This window comes from Capricornis sumatraensis, chromosome 18 (assembly GCF_032405125.1).
Source record: "Capricornis sumatraensis isolate serow.1 chromosome 18, serow.2, whole genome shotgun sequence".
Taxonomy (NCBI): domain Eukaryota; kingdom Metazoa; phylum Chordata; class Mammalia; order Artiodactyla; family Bovidae; genus Capricornis; species Capricornis sumatraensis.
Window position 1 is genome coordinate 40,400,982 of NC_091086.1, and position 17,899 is coordinate 40,418,880.

General features: G+C 36.1%; 1 protein-coding gene across 2 annotated transcripts in view; it reads left to right on the top strand.

Moving 5' to 3' along the window:
• The window catches only part of PRKAA1 (protein kinase AMP-activated catalytic subunit alpha 1), a 28,247-nt gene extending 13,892 nt beyond the window's left edge, over positions 1-14,355 (top strand). For both annotated transcript variants that reach the window (XM_068990782.1, XM_068990783.1), the window contains 6 exons: positions 2,524-2,668; positions 4,855-4,942; positions 6,956-7,180; positions 9,106-9,592; positions 9,703-9,829; positions 11,361-14,355. In XM_068990782.1, coding sequence (XP_068846883.1) covers positions 2,524-2,668; positions 4,855-4,942; positions 6,956-7,180; positions 9,106-9,592; positions 9,703-9,829; positions 11,361-11,605 — 1,317 coding nt within the window. In that variant the 3' untranslated portion in view covers positions 11,606-14,355. The remainder of the gene's footprint in view (positions 1-2,523; positions 2,669-4,854; positions 4,943-6,955; positions 7,181-9,105; positions 9,593-9,702; positions 9,830-11,360) is intronic.
• Positions 14,356-17,899: the final 3,544 nt, after the last annotated feature.

A 17,899-nucleotide genomic window follows, 5' to 3' on the forward strand; every position in this document is an offset into this window, starting at 1 on the left:
CCATCGGTTGAATGAGTAGGGACCTGTCTGTTTTACTAGGGAACACCAAATGTTAATAATATTTTTTCCTTGCTGAGATAGTTGCTCCAGAAGAAACCTTCCAGTTTCCTTGAGGGTGTGAGCTTAGCTGCCAGTGCTCTGTGAGCTAAATGGGGAAGGGTCCAAGAGGCTCACTGATTACTATGCTGACTTTCATTTAAGCCCCATGTTCTCCATGTGGTGCCTCATTCCTTCTCTAGTGTCCTTGGGGAACAGGGCTGTGTTTAGCCTTCAGTTCAGTTCAGTTCAGTTCAGTTCAGTTGCTCAGTCGTGTCCGACTCTTTGCGACCCCATGAATCGCAGCACACCAGGCCTCCCTGTCCATCACCATCTCCCGAAGTTCACTAAAACTCATGTCCATCGAGGCGGTGATGCCATCCAGCCATCTCATCCTCTGTCGTCTCCTCCTCCTGCCCCCAATCCCTCCAAGCATCAGAGTCTTTTCCAATGAGTCAGCTCTTCGCATGAGGTAGCTAAAGTATTGGAGTTTCAGCTTTAGCATCATTCCTTCCAAAGAATACCCAGGACTGATCTCCTTTAGAATGGACTGGTTGGATCTCCTTGTAGTCCAAGGGACTCTCAAGAGTCTTCTCCAACACCACAGTTTAAAAGCATCAGTTCTTCAGCACTCAGCTCTCCTTACTAAAGAGTAAATCATGGCTCTTATTCCCTAGTAAGGGTGGTGAGCTTAAAACTTCTTTCTTCAATCAGCTGTCCTGTTTTCAGTCCATTTCTCACTTCTACCATCAGAAATTCCCAACACTTCCAATATCTAAGCCCTTTAAGAAGTCTGTGTGCAGATGAGTTTATCATTGCGTTCCACCCCTAAAGGCTTAGGTTTCAGCTTTCTGTGGTTAGCCAAGTCTTTATCACTGTTCATCTGCCCTCTCGCTTAGTGACTCCCCTCAGTTACTGCCGTCTCTTCTCTTGCTCTTGTGTCTTTATATGCTGTCATCTTACGGATGTTCCATCTTCCATGTTTAAATGGAAATATGCTTTGACTTTTCTAGTCTTTCTTTATAGGCTTCGCCTCCTTGTCTAGTATTGAATATAATTTTCATTTTTGTAGCCTAACTAGTATTTTACCTCTTGTATTTTGTTTGCTCAGTTGATTTTCTTCTCTTTCACATTTAGAACACATTGTTCTTTTCATTTAGTATATTTATATATGAAATTGTATTACAAAATGAACCTATATTTCTTCTAGAAGTAAATTAGATTGCTAATCATTATTACCTGCTCTTGAGCAAGGGTATCTCTTATCTCTTTGATAGTTTTGGTTTTGCTTTCAAAAGAATTTACTGGTTCATCTTCCAGATTATCTATTACCATTTAAGGTATAGGAACCTGGTTTTAGAATGCTAATTTGTGACCTGTGTTAAAGAACTGCATGTTAGCATCCTTTGCCTAGAATATTAATAGCTTATTTATTAAATATGACTTCTTAGGAGCAGGCGTATCCAAGTAATGGTTTTCACTTATGGAAAAAAATCATAAAATAAGAAAATGTGGATAAATGGAAAGAGAAGTTTTTAAAAACTATATTTTTAAAAATGTAGTACAGCATAAGATAATTTTTTCAGTAAGCGGAGTAAAGATAAATGCTGTTTTATTTTATAAAGGCTTCCCTGGTGGCTCAGCTGGTAAAGAATGTGCCTGTGATACAGGATACCTGGGTTTGATCCCTGGGTTGGGAGGATGTCCTAGAGAGGGAACAGCTACCCGCTCTACTATTCTGGCCTGGAGAATTCCAGGGACTGTACATAGTCCATGGGGTTGCAAAGAGTCAGACACTGAGCAACCTTCACTTTCACTCTATTTTATAAAACAAATGAATTAGGTTTTTCTTTTTTTATTTAAATTAAAACACCTTTTAGAAGCTAGGATAACATGGTTGCTTGCTAATTCATTAACAATGCTTAAATGTTGCTTTCTCAAATGGTTCAAACCAGTATTCCCCACCCCAACATAATTCTCTGTGCCCTTGTCCTGCTTTGTTTTTCTTCAGAACACTCTTATTCTTTTTATTTATGTGTCTATTAACTAGATTAGGGCCTCTTTTTATCATTGCTATATCATGAGTGTCTAGAACAGTGCATGGCACATTGAAGGTATTCAATAAATATTTGTTAAAGGAATCAAAGAGTAAGTATTTGTAATTTATAGGAGAAAACACACCTAGTTTCAAGTGAAAACTGAAATTATCCGAAATAGCACAGGATATTTAGATGAGAACAAGCTATTAGAGTATAGTCATGAGAGTGATAATATGAGAAAACTGAGTTACTGATTTTGAGTTCTAAGATCCTCCTAGCATTTCTGTTTTGTGCGGCCTATACCACCTCCCCATTTGAAAAGCATCTCATGAGTGAGGTTCATTTGGAAGGTTCTTGCATTTTCACAGTTTTATAGGCTACAGAATTATAGACAGACTACTTTCTTTTGAAAGATACACCTTTAAGTTGCCTCTCTGCTTTTTCTTAGCTGGATGAAAAAGAAAGTCGACGACTGTTCCAACAAATCCTTTCTGGTGTGGATTACTGTCACAGGCATATGGTGGTCCACAGAGATTTGAAACCTGAAAACGTCCTGCTTGATGCACACATGAATGCAAAGATAGCTGATTTTGGTAAGGAGATTTTTATAGTTTCATATATTCATTATGTTTAACAAACATCAGTACGTTTCTTCAGGTAACTTGCATATAATCAACTGAATATCCCAAAGTAGTATATCCTATTAGTCTAGGAGTATACGAAAAGGAGTAAAAATAAGGAATTCTCTTTTCATAGCTTTATGTCTTTAAAATTGACTTTTATTACATTAGGCAGACAATTTAAATTGGCAGCATTAGCGACATCATCTGAAAAGAGACCATTATTTGTGAAGAAGTTAGCAACCTGTTTCCATGTGTTCTTTTGATCAACTATGGAGCAAGAGGAAAGAGACTGGGATGAAGTTACTCAGACTTTGAAAGTCAGAAGGCAAACCATGTGAATAAAATTATTTTTAAGAAATGAAAGTAAAGTATTTAAATGATAGAAAAGCATAATTTCAGCTTGAGGAAAATGTAATGAGTTTGTTTTCGTATATAAATTGCCATTGACATTATTAAACCTAAGATAAAAATGAATCTCTGCAACTCTCTCTTGCTTAGTTTCAGTTCAGATCAGAGGAGATGCTTATAAATTTTATTTTCTTCAGTTTTGTATGTATGATCTATTTTAGAGATTCACTAAATAGTTCCCAACAGCTATGAGCTACTGAGATTTTTTTTAATAACTGACTAAATTATTTGACTTCCTTATTCTTTAGTTGTCATTATTTTTATTCATTGTATTTTTGAGGAAGCAGAGTTTTCTTCTTTTGGCTGCACCTGTGATTTCCAAAATCACTGCAGATGGTGACTGCAGCCATGAAATTAAAAGACACTTACTCCTTGGAAGGAAAGTTATGACCAACCTAGACAGCATATTAAAAAGCAGAGACATTACTTTGTCAGCAAAGGTCCGTCTAGTCAAGGCTATGGTTTTTCCAGTGGTCATGTATGGATGTGAGAGTTGGACTATAGAGAAAGCTGAGCGCCGAAGAGTTGATGCTTTTGAACTGTGGTGTTGGAGAAGACTCCTGAGAGTCCCTTGGATTGCAAGGAGATCAAACCAGTCCATCCTAAAGGAAATACGTCCTGGGTATTCATTGGAAGGACTGATGTTGAAGCTGAAACTCTTAATATTTTGGCCACCTGATGTGAAGAGCTGACTCATTTGAAAAGACCCTGATGTTGGGAAAGATTGAAGGGAGGAGAAGGGGATGATAGAGGATGAGATGGTTAGATGGCATCACCAACTCAATGGACTTGAGTTTGGGTAAACTCCGGGAGTTGGTGAGGGGACAGAAAGGCCTGGTGTTCTGCGGTTCACGGGGTTGCAAATAGTCGGACATGACTGAGCGACTGGACTGAACTGAACTGAACTATGATTTGTGGGATCTTAGTTCCCTGACCAGGAATTGATCCTGAGCCATAGCAGTGAAAGCACTGAGTCCTAACCACTGGACTGCTAGGGAATTCCTGAGTTTTTTATTTTTGTAGTAGAACTATGAAGGAACTTGGATATTAAAAATTACTATATATTTTTTTTTTGAAGAATCAGATCAGGGATTAATAGAAACTTTGAATTTTAATTCCAGTCTACATTTTTTCCCTAGTAATTTCTTTATTAATAAAAACATACCCATTTTTTAAGAAGTTTTTTATTTTATATTAGAGTATAGCCAGTTGACAATGTTGTGATGGTTTCAAGTGGACAGCAAAGGGACTCAGCCATACATATGCATGTATCCATTCTACCCCAAACTCCCTTCTCATCCAGCTACCACATGACACTGAGCAGAGTTCCCTGTGCTACAGTAGGATCTGTCGGTTATCCATTGTAAATACATCAAGAGCATGCATGTCGATCTCAAACTCCCTATCTCTACCCCCTGTTCTTCCCCATCTGGCAGCCATAAGTTTGTTCTCTAAGTCTGTGAATCTTAAACTTGCCCAGTTTATTCTAATAAGCAAAATAACTAATAGCTTAATATGTATTCAGTGAACTCCTGACCTTGCACTAACTTTAACTGTTGAAACAGATTACAAGTTTTATGGCATAAAGGCAAAATATTTGGAAACAATAAAGGATGTAGGATTCTGTTGAAAGAACGAACAAAATGATGATTTATCACTTTAATGCAAACTCAGTTTTATTGTTTAATGGAACTGTTTTTACTTTTGTCCTTGGGAAATCTTGAGCGGTGAATTTTGTGCATTTTCAGGTCTTTCAAACATGATGTCAGATGGTGAATTTTTAAGAACAAGTTGTGGCTCACCCAACTATGCTGCACCAGAAGTAATTTCAGGAAGGTAGTGTTTGACACCTCCTCCCAGCCCAGTATATTTGTAATCATATTTTTCTCCTAGACTTCGTTAGTCTATGGTATAATACTCAATTCTAGTGAAAGAAACTTAAAGCTTATTCTTTTCTCATCCAAAAAGTGTTCTATTATAAGAATAAAATATTATAAGCGAATCAGGATTAAGAACTCCATTTATAGAGGAGGATATTGGTTTGCAAGTTAATATAATATTAGTTACATGAGAGTACTTTCATTTTTTCCCCTGGTGGAAGAAATTGAAGGCTTAAAAACTAGCAAGTTTAAAAGTGAGACATTAAAAACTTGACTAATGCAGAAATATCTAGTAATAAATGGTTTACTATTCACTTAGATGAAGAATTAAAAGTGTAATGTGTAGCTTTAATTTTTCAAATTACCTTTAGATTTTATGATAAGGTACTTTGGGGAATTGGACTAAAGTATTGATAAAAATTTTTAATTTTCATTCTTTAAATCTTCTAGAGACTGAAATAAGAATTCTAGTCTCTCAGTTAATTTATACTAACTACCAGCAATGAGAACATGAGATCTTAGTATAAGGCAGCTTTTTGAATAGTTTAGATGACAGTAAAATTTACTTTTTTGAAGAGGAATTGTTCTTTGTTATACTACTGAAATAGAAAACAGAGAAGCTAAAGTTCGTTTACTAGTTTTTATAATTAACTTTTAATAACTTTTCATTCAAACCTTATTTCTTTGTTTGAATGACTTACATCCTGATTTAGAATGCAGAAATGTAGTAGTATTTTCTTTCTATTTTCATAAGCTAGCTAGCCTAGCCTACTCAGAGAAATTATGTTTGTGTTAAGGCATGGATATGAGTAAGGCAAAAATATCTAATTTTAGATTTATCAAGGTTCATCATTATCTTTTTATATTAGCAGGTAAATGTTAAAATTATTTCATGTGGGCTGTGTAGATTATTTGGGGAAGAAGACAGTTCAGGACCTGGCTACTGGGGGCGTTGTTAATTAACTAAACAAAAAGATATGTGATTGTGTATATATATAATGGGCCGTTACCGAAGTCTGTTTTCCCAGTTTGGATAAGGTCTTTCTGTGTGGTCTAGATGTATGGAAACCTTTACTTTCAAAACACTATTTATTAGTCAGTTCAGTAATTTATTTGACCAATTTAAAGAAACCCTTTCCCTGAAGCCAGACTTTGAATGGGTTATCTAATTAGTCTGCAGCTAGTTATCTCAGTAGGGCTTCTCTAGTGGCTCAGCAGTAACGAATCCACCTGCTATGCAGGAGACCTGAGTTCGATCTTTGGGTCAGGAAGATCCCTTGGAGTAGGAAATGGTAACCCAGTCCAGTATTCTTGCCTGGGGAATTCCATGGACAGAGGAGCCTGACGGGCTACAGTCCATTGGGTCGCAAAAGAGTTGGACACGACTTAGCAACTAAATAACAACAACAGTTAAGTCAGCAGGCTACAGTACAATGCAAATAAGAGTTTAAAGTCCTCTGCAAATCAGTTAGCTGGGCTTCATTCCACAGCTTCAGGCCCCTTTTACCTTGGTATAAGGTCTTGGGTAATTGGGGAGAGTGGGTTTATAGTCCATCACTACAGAACATTCCCAGTTGAGGAAAGATTGCTTAATCTGTAACCAAAAAACAGTGGTTTTAAATACAGTAATGATATGTTTGTTCAAAGTTTGGCCCTATTAGTTGGAGGTACAAAGTGCTTTTACTCTATATTGAAGTATGATGTCTCAAGATAGGACAATTGTGAGGTACTGAGGAGATAATTTTAGCTATAGTCTGTAACTTTAAAAAAATTCTTAAATTTTGTTTCCTAAGATAATATTGATAGAATTAGTGTAGAATCTCTATGTGTAGTACATAGCAGTGACTTATAGAAACCATATTCTGACTAATAATTCTTTATAAAATATCCGTATTTAAAATGTATGATTCATTAATTGACTCTTAAGTTACTAATGATTGTTTAACCCAGTTGGTATTTCCTGTTGCAGATTGTATGCTGGCCCAGAGGTAGATATATGGAGCAGTGGGGTTATTCTGTACGCTTTATTATGTGGAACCCTTCCATTTGATGATGATCACGTGCCAACTCTTTTTAAGAAGATATGTGATGGGATCTTTTATACCCCTCAATATTTAAATCCTTCTGTGATTAGCCTTTTGAAACATATGCTGCAGGTGGATCCCATGAAGAGAGCCACAATCAAAGATATCAGGTGATAAAGCAATCTGATTGTCAGATCTAACAGTATCCGTGATATAAGTCAAGTGAAAGAGAAATTTGCAGAATAGTTTGTACAATGTAATCCCATTTTTATATTAAAAATAATGTATAGACTCAAACTTATTTTATCTTGATATTTAAAAATACTAAACTGGCTACCTTAGGAAGTAAGATTAGGAGGAGGAAAGGCTTTCACTTTTTGCTTATGCTTCTTTATTTGTTTTGAAATTGTAACTGTGAACATTACTTTTTAAATTAAAGAAAAAGATGTAATGAAAAATAAAAAAGACCCTAGTCGGGTATTAGATTTGGTAGCGATTCTTTAAGATTTTCTGTAATATGCTTCATGTTTGACTTTTACACATTCTCATACTTTTTCATAGTAAATTTGTATATTGCTTTTTGAGTTCTCATCTTACAAGTTACTGTATTTTTCCCTTTTGTTCATCTCAAGGAATGAGAACATTTTAATTCAGTCAATGACACGTTGTTTTTGTAGTAGTATACATTGAGTTACATATGAAATTATTGTTTTGTAAGTAAAAAAAGTCCACCAGTATTGCCAGTTTCATGTGGTTCACCCTAACAGTTTAAATAAGGCAAAAGTGATGATGACAAATCTCAAATTTGAGGAGGTCATTTCTGATGAAGATAATACTGCAAACTTTGTTTCTTCTACCATTGTTTTTCTTTCCTTTTTTCGTTAATGGAAATTTCTCTTTTGGTCTTCTAATGGCTATATAGAACATTTCTCTGAGATGGAGGGAGAAGGATGAAAGAAATCAGATGTGTATCTGGGACCAGTAAAGACGAAAGTATTAGGGCAATGAAAAAGAAAGAGCATATGTAGAACTTAAAGTTTGATTCCTAAAATAAATAAATAATAAGGACCTACTTTATAAGCACAGGGGACCCTATTCAATACTATATAATGACTTGTATGGGGAAAGACTCTAAGAAAGAGTGGATATATGTGTAACTGATTCACTGTGTTGTACAGCAGAAAGTAACACAACATTGTAAACCAACTATACTCCAGTAAAAAAAAAAAAAAGCTTAATTCCTTTCCATTTACTCCATATTCTGCAGACTAAAAAAGAGAAGGAATGGTAGGTCATGACTTTACTACTAGAAGAGAAGGACTGATTCATCTCTAAAATGTATATTTCAGAATATCTTAGAGGTGGTTTTTCTTGTGTTTTACATATTTTTTTCCAATTTAAATGAAATATGTGACAATTGGAAAAGACTTAGAAAACACCAAAAACATTAGAGAATTTAAATGATCTTTAATTCCATTATCCAGAAGATAATCTTTGTTCTTTGGGGTGTTTCCTCTATTGTAAATTTTAGCATATTTTTATATAATTCAAGTCCAAAAATATCCCTTTATATATAAAATTAGGAAATCTCAGTTCCTTCATTAAAATAAGGGGACATTATTATTATCTTACTGGAGTTGTTTGAAAATGAGGTGAGATAACAGATATGAAGTTTCAGCTTAAAATCTACCACATAGTAAGCATTCAATGAGTGAAAGCTGTCTATTTTTGTTTATATATTTTTTTCACTTAACATCATATCACCAAGAGGAAGCCACAGACTAATTTTGTTCTTTTCTGAGCTGGAAATAAGATGGTCTTTACCATTAGCATGCCATTGCCATTTGTTCCAAAAATTTAAAGTATAGACACTTCTTCCTGGTTGCTCCAGCAGTGTTGTCTCCCTCTTACTATCAGAGGAAGGCTGAGCATTTCTGTTATACAATGAAATGTGAGCCAAGAGAGAAAAATCTGTTTTAAAAAAATGATAACACAGTATGAATGATAATACTGTACGAGTATAAATTCCCCCAAACAGTTACTTTCAGTCTCCTCTCTCCTCCAAACCCTTCTGACACATACCATTTTCTCTCAGGGAACATGAATGGTTTAAACAGGACCTTCCAAAATATCTCTTTCCTGAGGATCCATCATATAGCTCAACCATGATTGATGATGAAGCCTTAAAAGAAGTATGTGAAAAATTTGAATGCTCAGAGGAGGAGGTTCTCAGCTGCCTTTATAACAGAAATCACCAGGACCCTTTGGCAGTTGCCTACCACCTCATAATAGATAACAGGAGGATAATGAACGAGGCCAAAGATTTTTACTTGGCAACAAGCCCACCAGATTCGTTTCTTGATGATCACCACTTGACCCGGCCCCATCCTGAAAGAGTACCATTCTTGGTTGCTGAAACTCCCAGGGCGCGCCATACCCTCGATGAATTAAATCCACAGAAATCCAAACACCAAGGTGTAAGGAAAGCAAAATGGCATTTGGGAATTAGAAGTCAAAGTCGGCCAAATGATATCATGGCAGAAGTTTGTAGAGCAATTAAACAACTGGATTATGAATGGAAGGTAAGAAAGAAAGAGCATTCTGAATATTAGCACATTTGACAAACCTGTAGTCTATCATGTTTTTTAGAAGAATTCCTTTTCACTTTGTTTTTGTCCATACCATGCGCTAGGTTGTAAACCCGTATTATTTGCGTGTTCGGAGGAAGAATCCTGTGACAAGTACATACTCCAAAATGAGTCTGCAGTTATACCAAGTGGATAGTAGAACATATTTATTGGATTTCCGAAGTATTGATGGTATGTACATCACACAGAACAATGTAGACGACATATTAGACCTCGTTACTTAGTTTGGGATTTTAGTAAATCTTTGAGTCTTTTGAAGCTTCTTGAATTGTACCTCGTAATTCAACAGCAAAAGAACATAAAGGCACCTTTTAGACTTGAATATTTGAGAATCTAGGAAATAGTTTATTGTCCTTTTAAGACTATCTTCTAAAATCCTTAAAGCGTTATACAGCTTTATCCTAAACTGATAGTTTGTTACATTTTTGTTTCTTGTAGTTCATTTTGGTAAGATGAAATGGTTTATTTAGACTAAATGTTGACTTTGCTGTTAAAGTCAATAGCATTAAACTTAAAAAATATCTGATATTTAATAAAATTAAGTAGAGTACAGTGCTTCCCTGGTGGCTCAGAGGTAAAGAATCCACCTGCCAATGCAGGGTTATTTCCCTGGGTCAGGAAGATCCCCTGGAGAAGGAAATGGCGACCCACTCCAGCATTCTTGCCTGGGAAATCCCATGGACAGAGAAGCCTGCCGGGGTACAGTCCGTGGGGTCGCAAAGAGTTGGATGTGACTAAGCATGGATGCACACAGCTGTGTATATATAAATGTTCTCTCACAAACAGAATCTTTAAGTAGACGCGTTAATGGCTATTCTTCATTGGCCAAGTCAATTAAGATATGTTGCTACTTTTGTTCACTTATGAGATTTACCCATGGCTTTGTCTTCTTTATAAACTCAAAGATAGTACCTACACAGTATCAAAAGACACAGCTTTAAGCTATGATATGTTGGCCAAACCTGTTTTGTTTATGTCCAGATGGTATTAACAATGCAGTTTGAGATACAGAATGGGTTTAACTTTTTTTCCATTGTATTTGGATTAAATTTGTAACCTTAGGTTTATTAGTACCTGGGTTTACCAACTGAATGACCATTTACTGTTTTTATGCTGTGTTCTTAATTTTAGTTTTTCCTTGTTTTTGTTCATTGGAATTGCTGCTCTTTTATAAGATCTTAAATATGAAGACAAAGTAAGAGCACTGAGATGAGCGTTAGTAGACTTAGTTTCAAGATTTACCTCTCTGTTCACTTGTTACCTTAAGTCACTTGTTAAGCAAGTCACTTAACTGCTAGGGGTTTATGTTTTCTTATCAATAAAGCAAGGAGTTAGATGAGATGATTTCCAAGATTCAAATTTTCAGTGCATTTATTTTATTGTAATATAGAAAGGTTGACTTCTGTTGCTAGTGAATGATGTTTATTAAGCCTCATTATTAGTTCTTTGAGCTCTTAATGCTGGATTGCAAGACTGATGAGTAGCCAAATATGTATGCAATCTTAATAAGTCATCAGAGGACTGACTACATTACTGTGTGTAAAAGAGGCAAGTGGCATAATTCATTGCCTCTGTTATAGGGAGTATTCAAAATAAACATGCTCTTGATAGCTGGTCTCACTTAAAGAAGCAAATTAAATACTGTTAAAATTTTGGGAAGGGTGTCATGGATTAGAATAAATTGAATTTTTTTTTTACCCAGATGAAATTACTGAAGCCAAATCAGGGACTGCTACGCCACAGAGATCGGGCTCAGTTAGCAACTATCGAGCTTGCCAAAGGAATGATTCAGATGCTGAGGCTCAAGGAAAATCCTCAGAAGCTTCTCTTACCTCATCTGTAACCTCACTTGACTCTTCTCCTGTTGAATTAACTCCAAGACCTGGAAGTCACACAATAGAATTTTTTGAGATGTGCGCAAATCTAATTAAAATTCTTGCACAGTAAACCTAAAACTTTGCTTATTTCTTTGATAGCAATAAGCATGCATAATAAATCATAGCCAAATGCTTCCATGTATAATCAAGTTATATGTAATTATAACTGAGGGTTGGCCTTTTGGAATGCAGTTTGCACAGAGGTTGAAACATGATTAGTAGTTAAAAGCATAATGTGCAAAAATGAATTAAGACAATTTTGTTCATTGTTCAATAGGCATATAGAATAATATACTATGCGCAATGAATTATAGGTCTCTCAGGCTCACTTGATTTTTTGGCTATTTTATATTTAGTGTATACAGGGCTTTGTAGAATATTAATTTACCATAAAGGCCTTCATATGTTAATTACATGTTGATGTGTTATATATTTGCTTCAAAGATTTATTCAATAAATATTTGCCTAGAGACTTCCCTGGCAGTCCAGTGGTTAAGACTCTGTGCTTCCAATGTAGCGGGGGTGCAGGTTCGATCCCTGGTGGGGGAACTCAGATCCCTCATGCCGCGTGGTATGGCCAAAAAAGGAATAAAGAAATAAATATTTGACTAGAATCCCCAGAGACTTTTAGAGGTGATTTTGTTTTCTGGGCTCCTTAATTTAGCAAGTATTTTCAACATTAGGGACAGCCTGGATGATTCTTCCATATCCTCTCCTTAATATTCTATAGTATATGGTAAGTCACATTAAAGATACCTGACACAAGTTAAATTTTTTTCTTTTAGTTTGGTAAGTGCAAAAACATACAGAACTTATATATTCAGATACTCCAGGCACTAATTTTAGTTCTACAATTTGCCCCACTATATTTCTGTATATAAATTGCTCTTTTTGTCACAAGAGCTGCGTTGCATATACTGTAAATAAATCATTGGTTGGTTTGACATTTGCCAATATCACAGAGTCCTCTCTCCTAATCATGTCAGTCAGTATTAACTGTATGCAGGAATATCTGGTCATTCAATCATGTACCTTTTAAATTGATTCAGTGCATAGGACATGTCTTACAAACTGTTAACTGCTTAAACAGGACTTTTTCTCCTAAATTTCATTATGGCCATGTTTTAGAAGAAAAACTGAAAGGCTGTAAGGTGATCACATGTGTTATCTACCACTTAGATTCAATACTTGTTAACATTTTGCCATATTTATCTATATATCTGTATGTAGATACAGTTATATATATCTATGTGTATATGTTTGTGTGTATATATGCTTTTTTCCCCTGGACAATTTGGACATTGCAGATAGACTCATCACTCTTCAAAACTTAAAGCATCTCCTAAAAAATAATGACATTCTCCTAAAAAGCCATAATACCATTCTCTAATGCCATCTAATCATGCATATTTAGATTTCCCTCATTGTCATACAAATTTATTTCAAACCAGTCTCCAACTAAAGTTTACACATTGCATTTGGTTATCTCTTAGCTATTACCTTATTGTTTTGATAAAATATGGAACAAATCAGTTCTTCTAACTAGTCACATTTGCTTTGGATTTTCATTACTTAAAGTAGCATTATGGGAACTGCCCAAAGTTGCTTAATCCTCCTAAGAACTCAGATTTATAATTTCTTTTTCTTGCTCTTAGTGTAATGCATTACATACTAGGTGTAAGAAAAAATTTAGCCACTTCAGATAAAATTTGTGTATGTGTATGCTAATAATAAAATACTGTGTCATTCATAATTGCCTTACATTTTAACTTCAAGAAAATTTTTTTGGTATTCTCTTCCCATTGCAACAGAACTCTTCCCCCCACCCCCCCTTTTTAAGACTCTTGGTATTGTAGTATCGTTTTTGGCACCTATGTAACCGGGTGATAATGCTCTCCAGTGTCATGATAGCTTGTATAGTTGTAGATGTAGCTCCAGCATCCCTAGCAACATGCACTGAATTCAAGAGAAAACCTTGCTTCCTCTGTCCAGGGCTTATTCTATTCAACTTAGAATCAGAAAGCTGTATAAAATTATAGGAGTTCCATTTAAATATAAGTTCAAGCTGTACTTATAACTTGTATGTGGCCCTCTGTTTTGGAGATACTGACTTCATGTAGGCTCTCTAAGTGCAGCATTATGTTCCTAGTGTTAAGAACAGAAGACTGTATTTTTAAAGCTACAGATTTGTATATAGAGCTAAGACGTTGTTGTAATGTCTCTGATCTGTTGTGGGGAGTGGGGAACAAAAAGAGGAACCAATTAAATAGGACCTTCTAAAAATTGTTAATTTTGTAAACGGCTTCTTTTTAAGTTATTGTGATTCCTTTAAGTTACTGAGTTTTATTTTGGATACTTAAATATTGCACTTGTACAAATAATATGATAAATACACAGACTATTGCAAGTAGGTTCATTTTAAGAGGGGATATCTGAAATGACAACTTTTGGTTGAGAATGTCAAGGTTTCATCACAGTTTCCACAAATTTACTGTTGTTTGCAAATTCTTACTAATTGAAGATGTAAGGGAGTCAATGCAAATGATTTTTAATCTTTTTTTATTATCTTTTCAGCAATTTATATTTTTTGTGATTTTATGCAACCATATTTTTACTTTGTCTTGACAACTGAAAGATGTATAAGGCTTTTGCCAGAAATGTACTGTACACAGTTTTAAATAACAGATTTTACTGATATGTAAAATTTTTGCCATTAAAATAAACGATTTCTCACTGAGAGGAACTTTTCTATCAGGTTGGGGGACTGGGGAGCTTAATATATCTAATTTAAGGTAATTTCACTGAAATAAACTCCATTGCTTTTACTTTTTCTTTGGATGGCTTTGTAGTTTTTCAGAGTTTTAAATCATTTTATACAGAAAATCCTGACCTCTCACCCTGCCACCACCCCCCGCCCCTCTTGGTTTTTCAGTGATACATACCATTCACACTGAATGATTGGTGGACTATGGGTGGATGTAGAACTCCATGCACCTTTGGAATGAAAGAAAAAAAATGTGCTTTAAATCTTTTCCCTTTAACTCCTTCCAAGTCCCCCATCCATAACAGAAATCCTATTTTTATTGTGAGTTTTCTTCACTAGATGAATCAAAGCCTACATGCAACATAAATTGGTAATATGGTAGAAATCAATCTTTGTGGTACAAGATTTTTGAGTCTTGTTCACGTTTGTCTTGACCAGGGTATACTTAAGGATACAATTTCAAATACTTTAACTTGGAAAATGGATAATAAAAAATATGATTTTTCATTGGTTTACAATGTAGTTAACTTTAACTTCTGAGAAAACTATGTGGAAAAAAAATGTTACTTGTTAACGGCCAACCATCTGTATACCTTTTAAACAGTGTGCCTAAATATAAAGTATAGTGCTTGAGCAGATTTTGGCACTTGAATGTTATGATTTTTGTTTCATCTAAATTAGTGAGCTTTTGTTTCATCTAAAAATTAAACACCTGAACAAAATATTAAGTTATATATGATAACAGAAGAGCAGCTACCTTTGGCTGCCAACATTGGATTTGGTTAGAATTCCACTACTGTTAGAATTCAATCAGTAAAAAATCATATCCCATATGGCATTGTTGGCTTGTGTTAGATTGTCGCTATTCCAAATCTTTAAAATAACTTGATAATTGAACAACAGAAAACAGTACTAAAGAGTGTTATGAACAACACATGGGTTGTTCTTTTAGGGGACTTATAAATTACTCTAGATGTTTACCCTGACTGAACAAAATTGTACAAGAAATTCTCTTGCCTGAAAAATCAATATTTATTGAACTGTTCTATTGTAAAAAGATTGTTCTATTTATTGTGAATGACAATAAATGTTAACTTTGACAAATTTAGAGGATTTCTAACAACTTGGAAGATGATCATGTTGTCTATATAGGCAGCATGGGAAATTATTAAATATATCAATAGGTGCATTATCATAAAGCAAAGTAAGTAGGGAAGTGGTGGGGGTAGCCTTTACCAGGGTAGAGTGGATCAAGATAGTTATTTGAGAGGTTTGGTACAGACTCCTAGAAAGGTGTACCGCTTCAAGCACCACTGACTTATTCACTCTGCAAACTATATCTTCTTGTATAGCTACTATGAACTAAGCACTATGAATGTGACCATAAGGCATAAATCCTGCTCTGAGTCCCTAGATACATACATTTTAAAGATTTTAATAGAGGTCTAACATATGCAGAAAAGTGCTCAAATCAAGTATCTCAAATCAAGTGATATACTATCACTTCTGCTATATCCTTGAGGCAACAGAGAACAATCCTGGTATGATGTGGGAAATAACTACACAAGAGTGTGAATGCAAGGGGACGGTTCAGGTGGCTATCTTGGAAGTTGGCTACCACAACTGCGTACTGATTATTTTGAAAAACTGGTTCACTTCCATAGTTCTTATAAATGTTGGAAACATCTAATCCAACAATAAAAAAGAAAATCACATTTGATACCACCACTGATCTCATCAGAAAAGTCTGGGGACTTCCCTGACAGTCTAGTGGAAAAACTGCTTCCACTGCAGGGATGGTGGGTGCATTTCTTGGTTGGGAACTAAGATCCCACATGCCCTGCAGTGTGGCCAAAAAAAAAAAAAAGTCTGGAAGTACCAGGAAGCTGGCAAGATAATTATGGCAAATACAAGTATTCCAAAATGGTTTGTTGTTGTTTAGTCGCTAAGTTCTGTCCGACTGTGATTCCATGGATATGATAAAATTTTGCAATAATGAGCTCACAGTCTGAGCCACAGTCCGCTCCAGGTCTTTTTGCCGACTGTATAGAGCTTCTCCATTGTCCACTGCAAAGAATATAACCAATCTGATTTCGGTATTGACCATTTGGTGTTGTCCACACAGAGTTATCTCTTGTGCTTCTGGAAAAGGGTGTGTGTTATGACCAGTATGCTCTCTTGAAAAAACGGTTAGCCTTTGCCCTGCTTCATTTTGTACTCCAAGGCCAAACTTGGCTGTTACTCCAGCTATCTCTTGCTTAAATTCTTGAATTTTATTTTTGGCAACACTGTCAATTGTTTTCCTTGATGTAGCAGGCGACTTTCCTTCATTTTCAAAATGTTTGTCAGTCCCAAGCCTGAATAATCAGCAGGTGTGTCAGTTCTTCTAAGTAAAAGTTGTCTTCCACAAAAAGAGTATTTGTTTATAATGTAATCTCACAAGTGCTTTTATCTTGAGACATCATACTTCAATATAGAGTAAAAGCACTTTGTACCTCCCATTTTTGTCACACAGAATATTAAAAAGAAATGTCTATACTCAGGGTTAATAAATTGATTTTTACTGCTTCTTTAAGGCACTCAGTGACTGGAATCTTTTTCTTACAATGAATGTGTACTAAGGAGAGAATACAATGACTACTAGTACAGCTTGGTATCACCACCTTGATTTGTACTGAGGTCCCAGTGGTTTTAGCCACCACTGTTTTTCCATTCTTACTGCAAATGTCAACATTATGAAAAAGGTAAATGATGTCATGATAGTATGAAAATATAGTTTTGTTTTTAAATTTACTTATTTGGCTGCACTGGGTCTCTGTTGCAGCAGGGAAGATCTTCATTTCCTCATGCGGTATCTGTCATTGTCACGCTCGCACTCCAGAGTAGGCAGCCTTCAGTGGTTGCAGTGCACAGACTCTGTGGTGTGCGGGTTTAGTTGCTCTGTGCCATGACAGATTTTTAGCTTCCCAATCAGGTATGGAACCTGTGTCCCCTGCATTTCAAGGCGTATTCTAACCCATAGAGAAGTCCCCCAAATACTTCTGACTCTGAAAGGATCTTGAGGACCCTCAGGGGTCTGAGGCTCATCTTTGGAGAATCATTGTTTCCCATCAGTGGTTCTCAATGAGGCAGAGGAGGGGAGAGGGGGACCCATCTTTCTTCCAGGGACTTTGGGCAACTTCTGGAGACATTTTTGGTTGTCACCACTGGTGGGGTGGTAGTGGATGCTAATGGCATCTGCTGCTGCTGCTGCTAAGTCGCTTCAATCGTGTCCGACTCTGTGCGACCCCAGAGACGGCAGCTCACCAGGCTCCGCCTTCCCTGGGATTCTCCAGGCAAGAACACTGGAGTGGGTTGCCATTTCCTTCAATGCATGAAAGTGAAAAGTGAAAGTGAAGTCGCTCAGTCGTGTCTGACTCTTAGCGACCCCATGGACTGCAGCCTCCCAGGCTCCTCCGTCCATGAGATTTTCCAGGCAAGAGTACTGGAGTGGGGTGCCATTGCCTTCTCCGAATGGCATCTAGTGCCCAGGGATACTGCTGAACACCCTGCTGCGCCCAGGAGAGTCACCCCCCACCCCCACGCTCCCGCCGTCTCAAA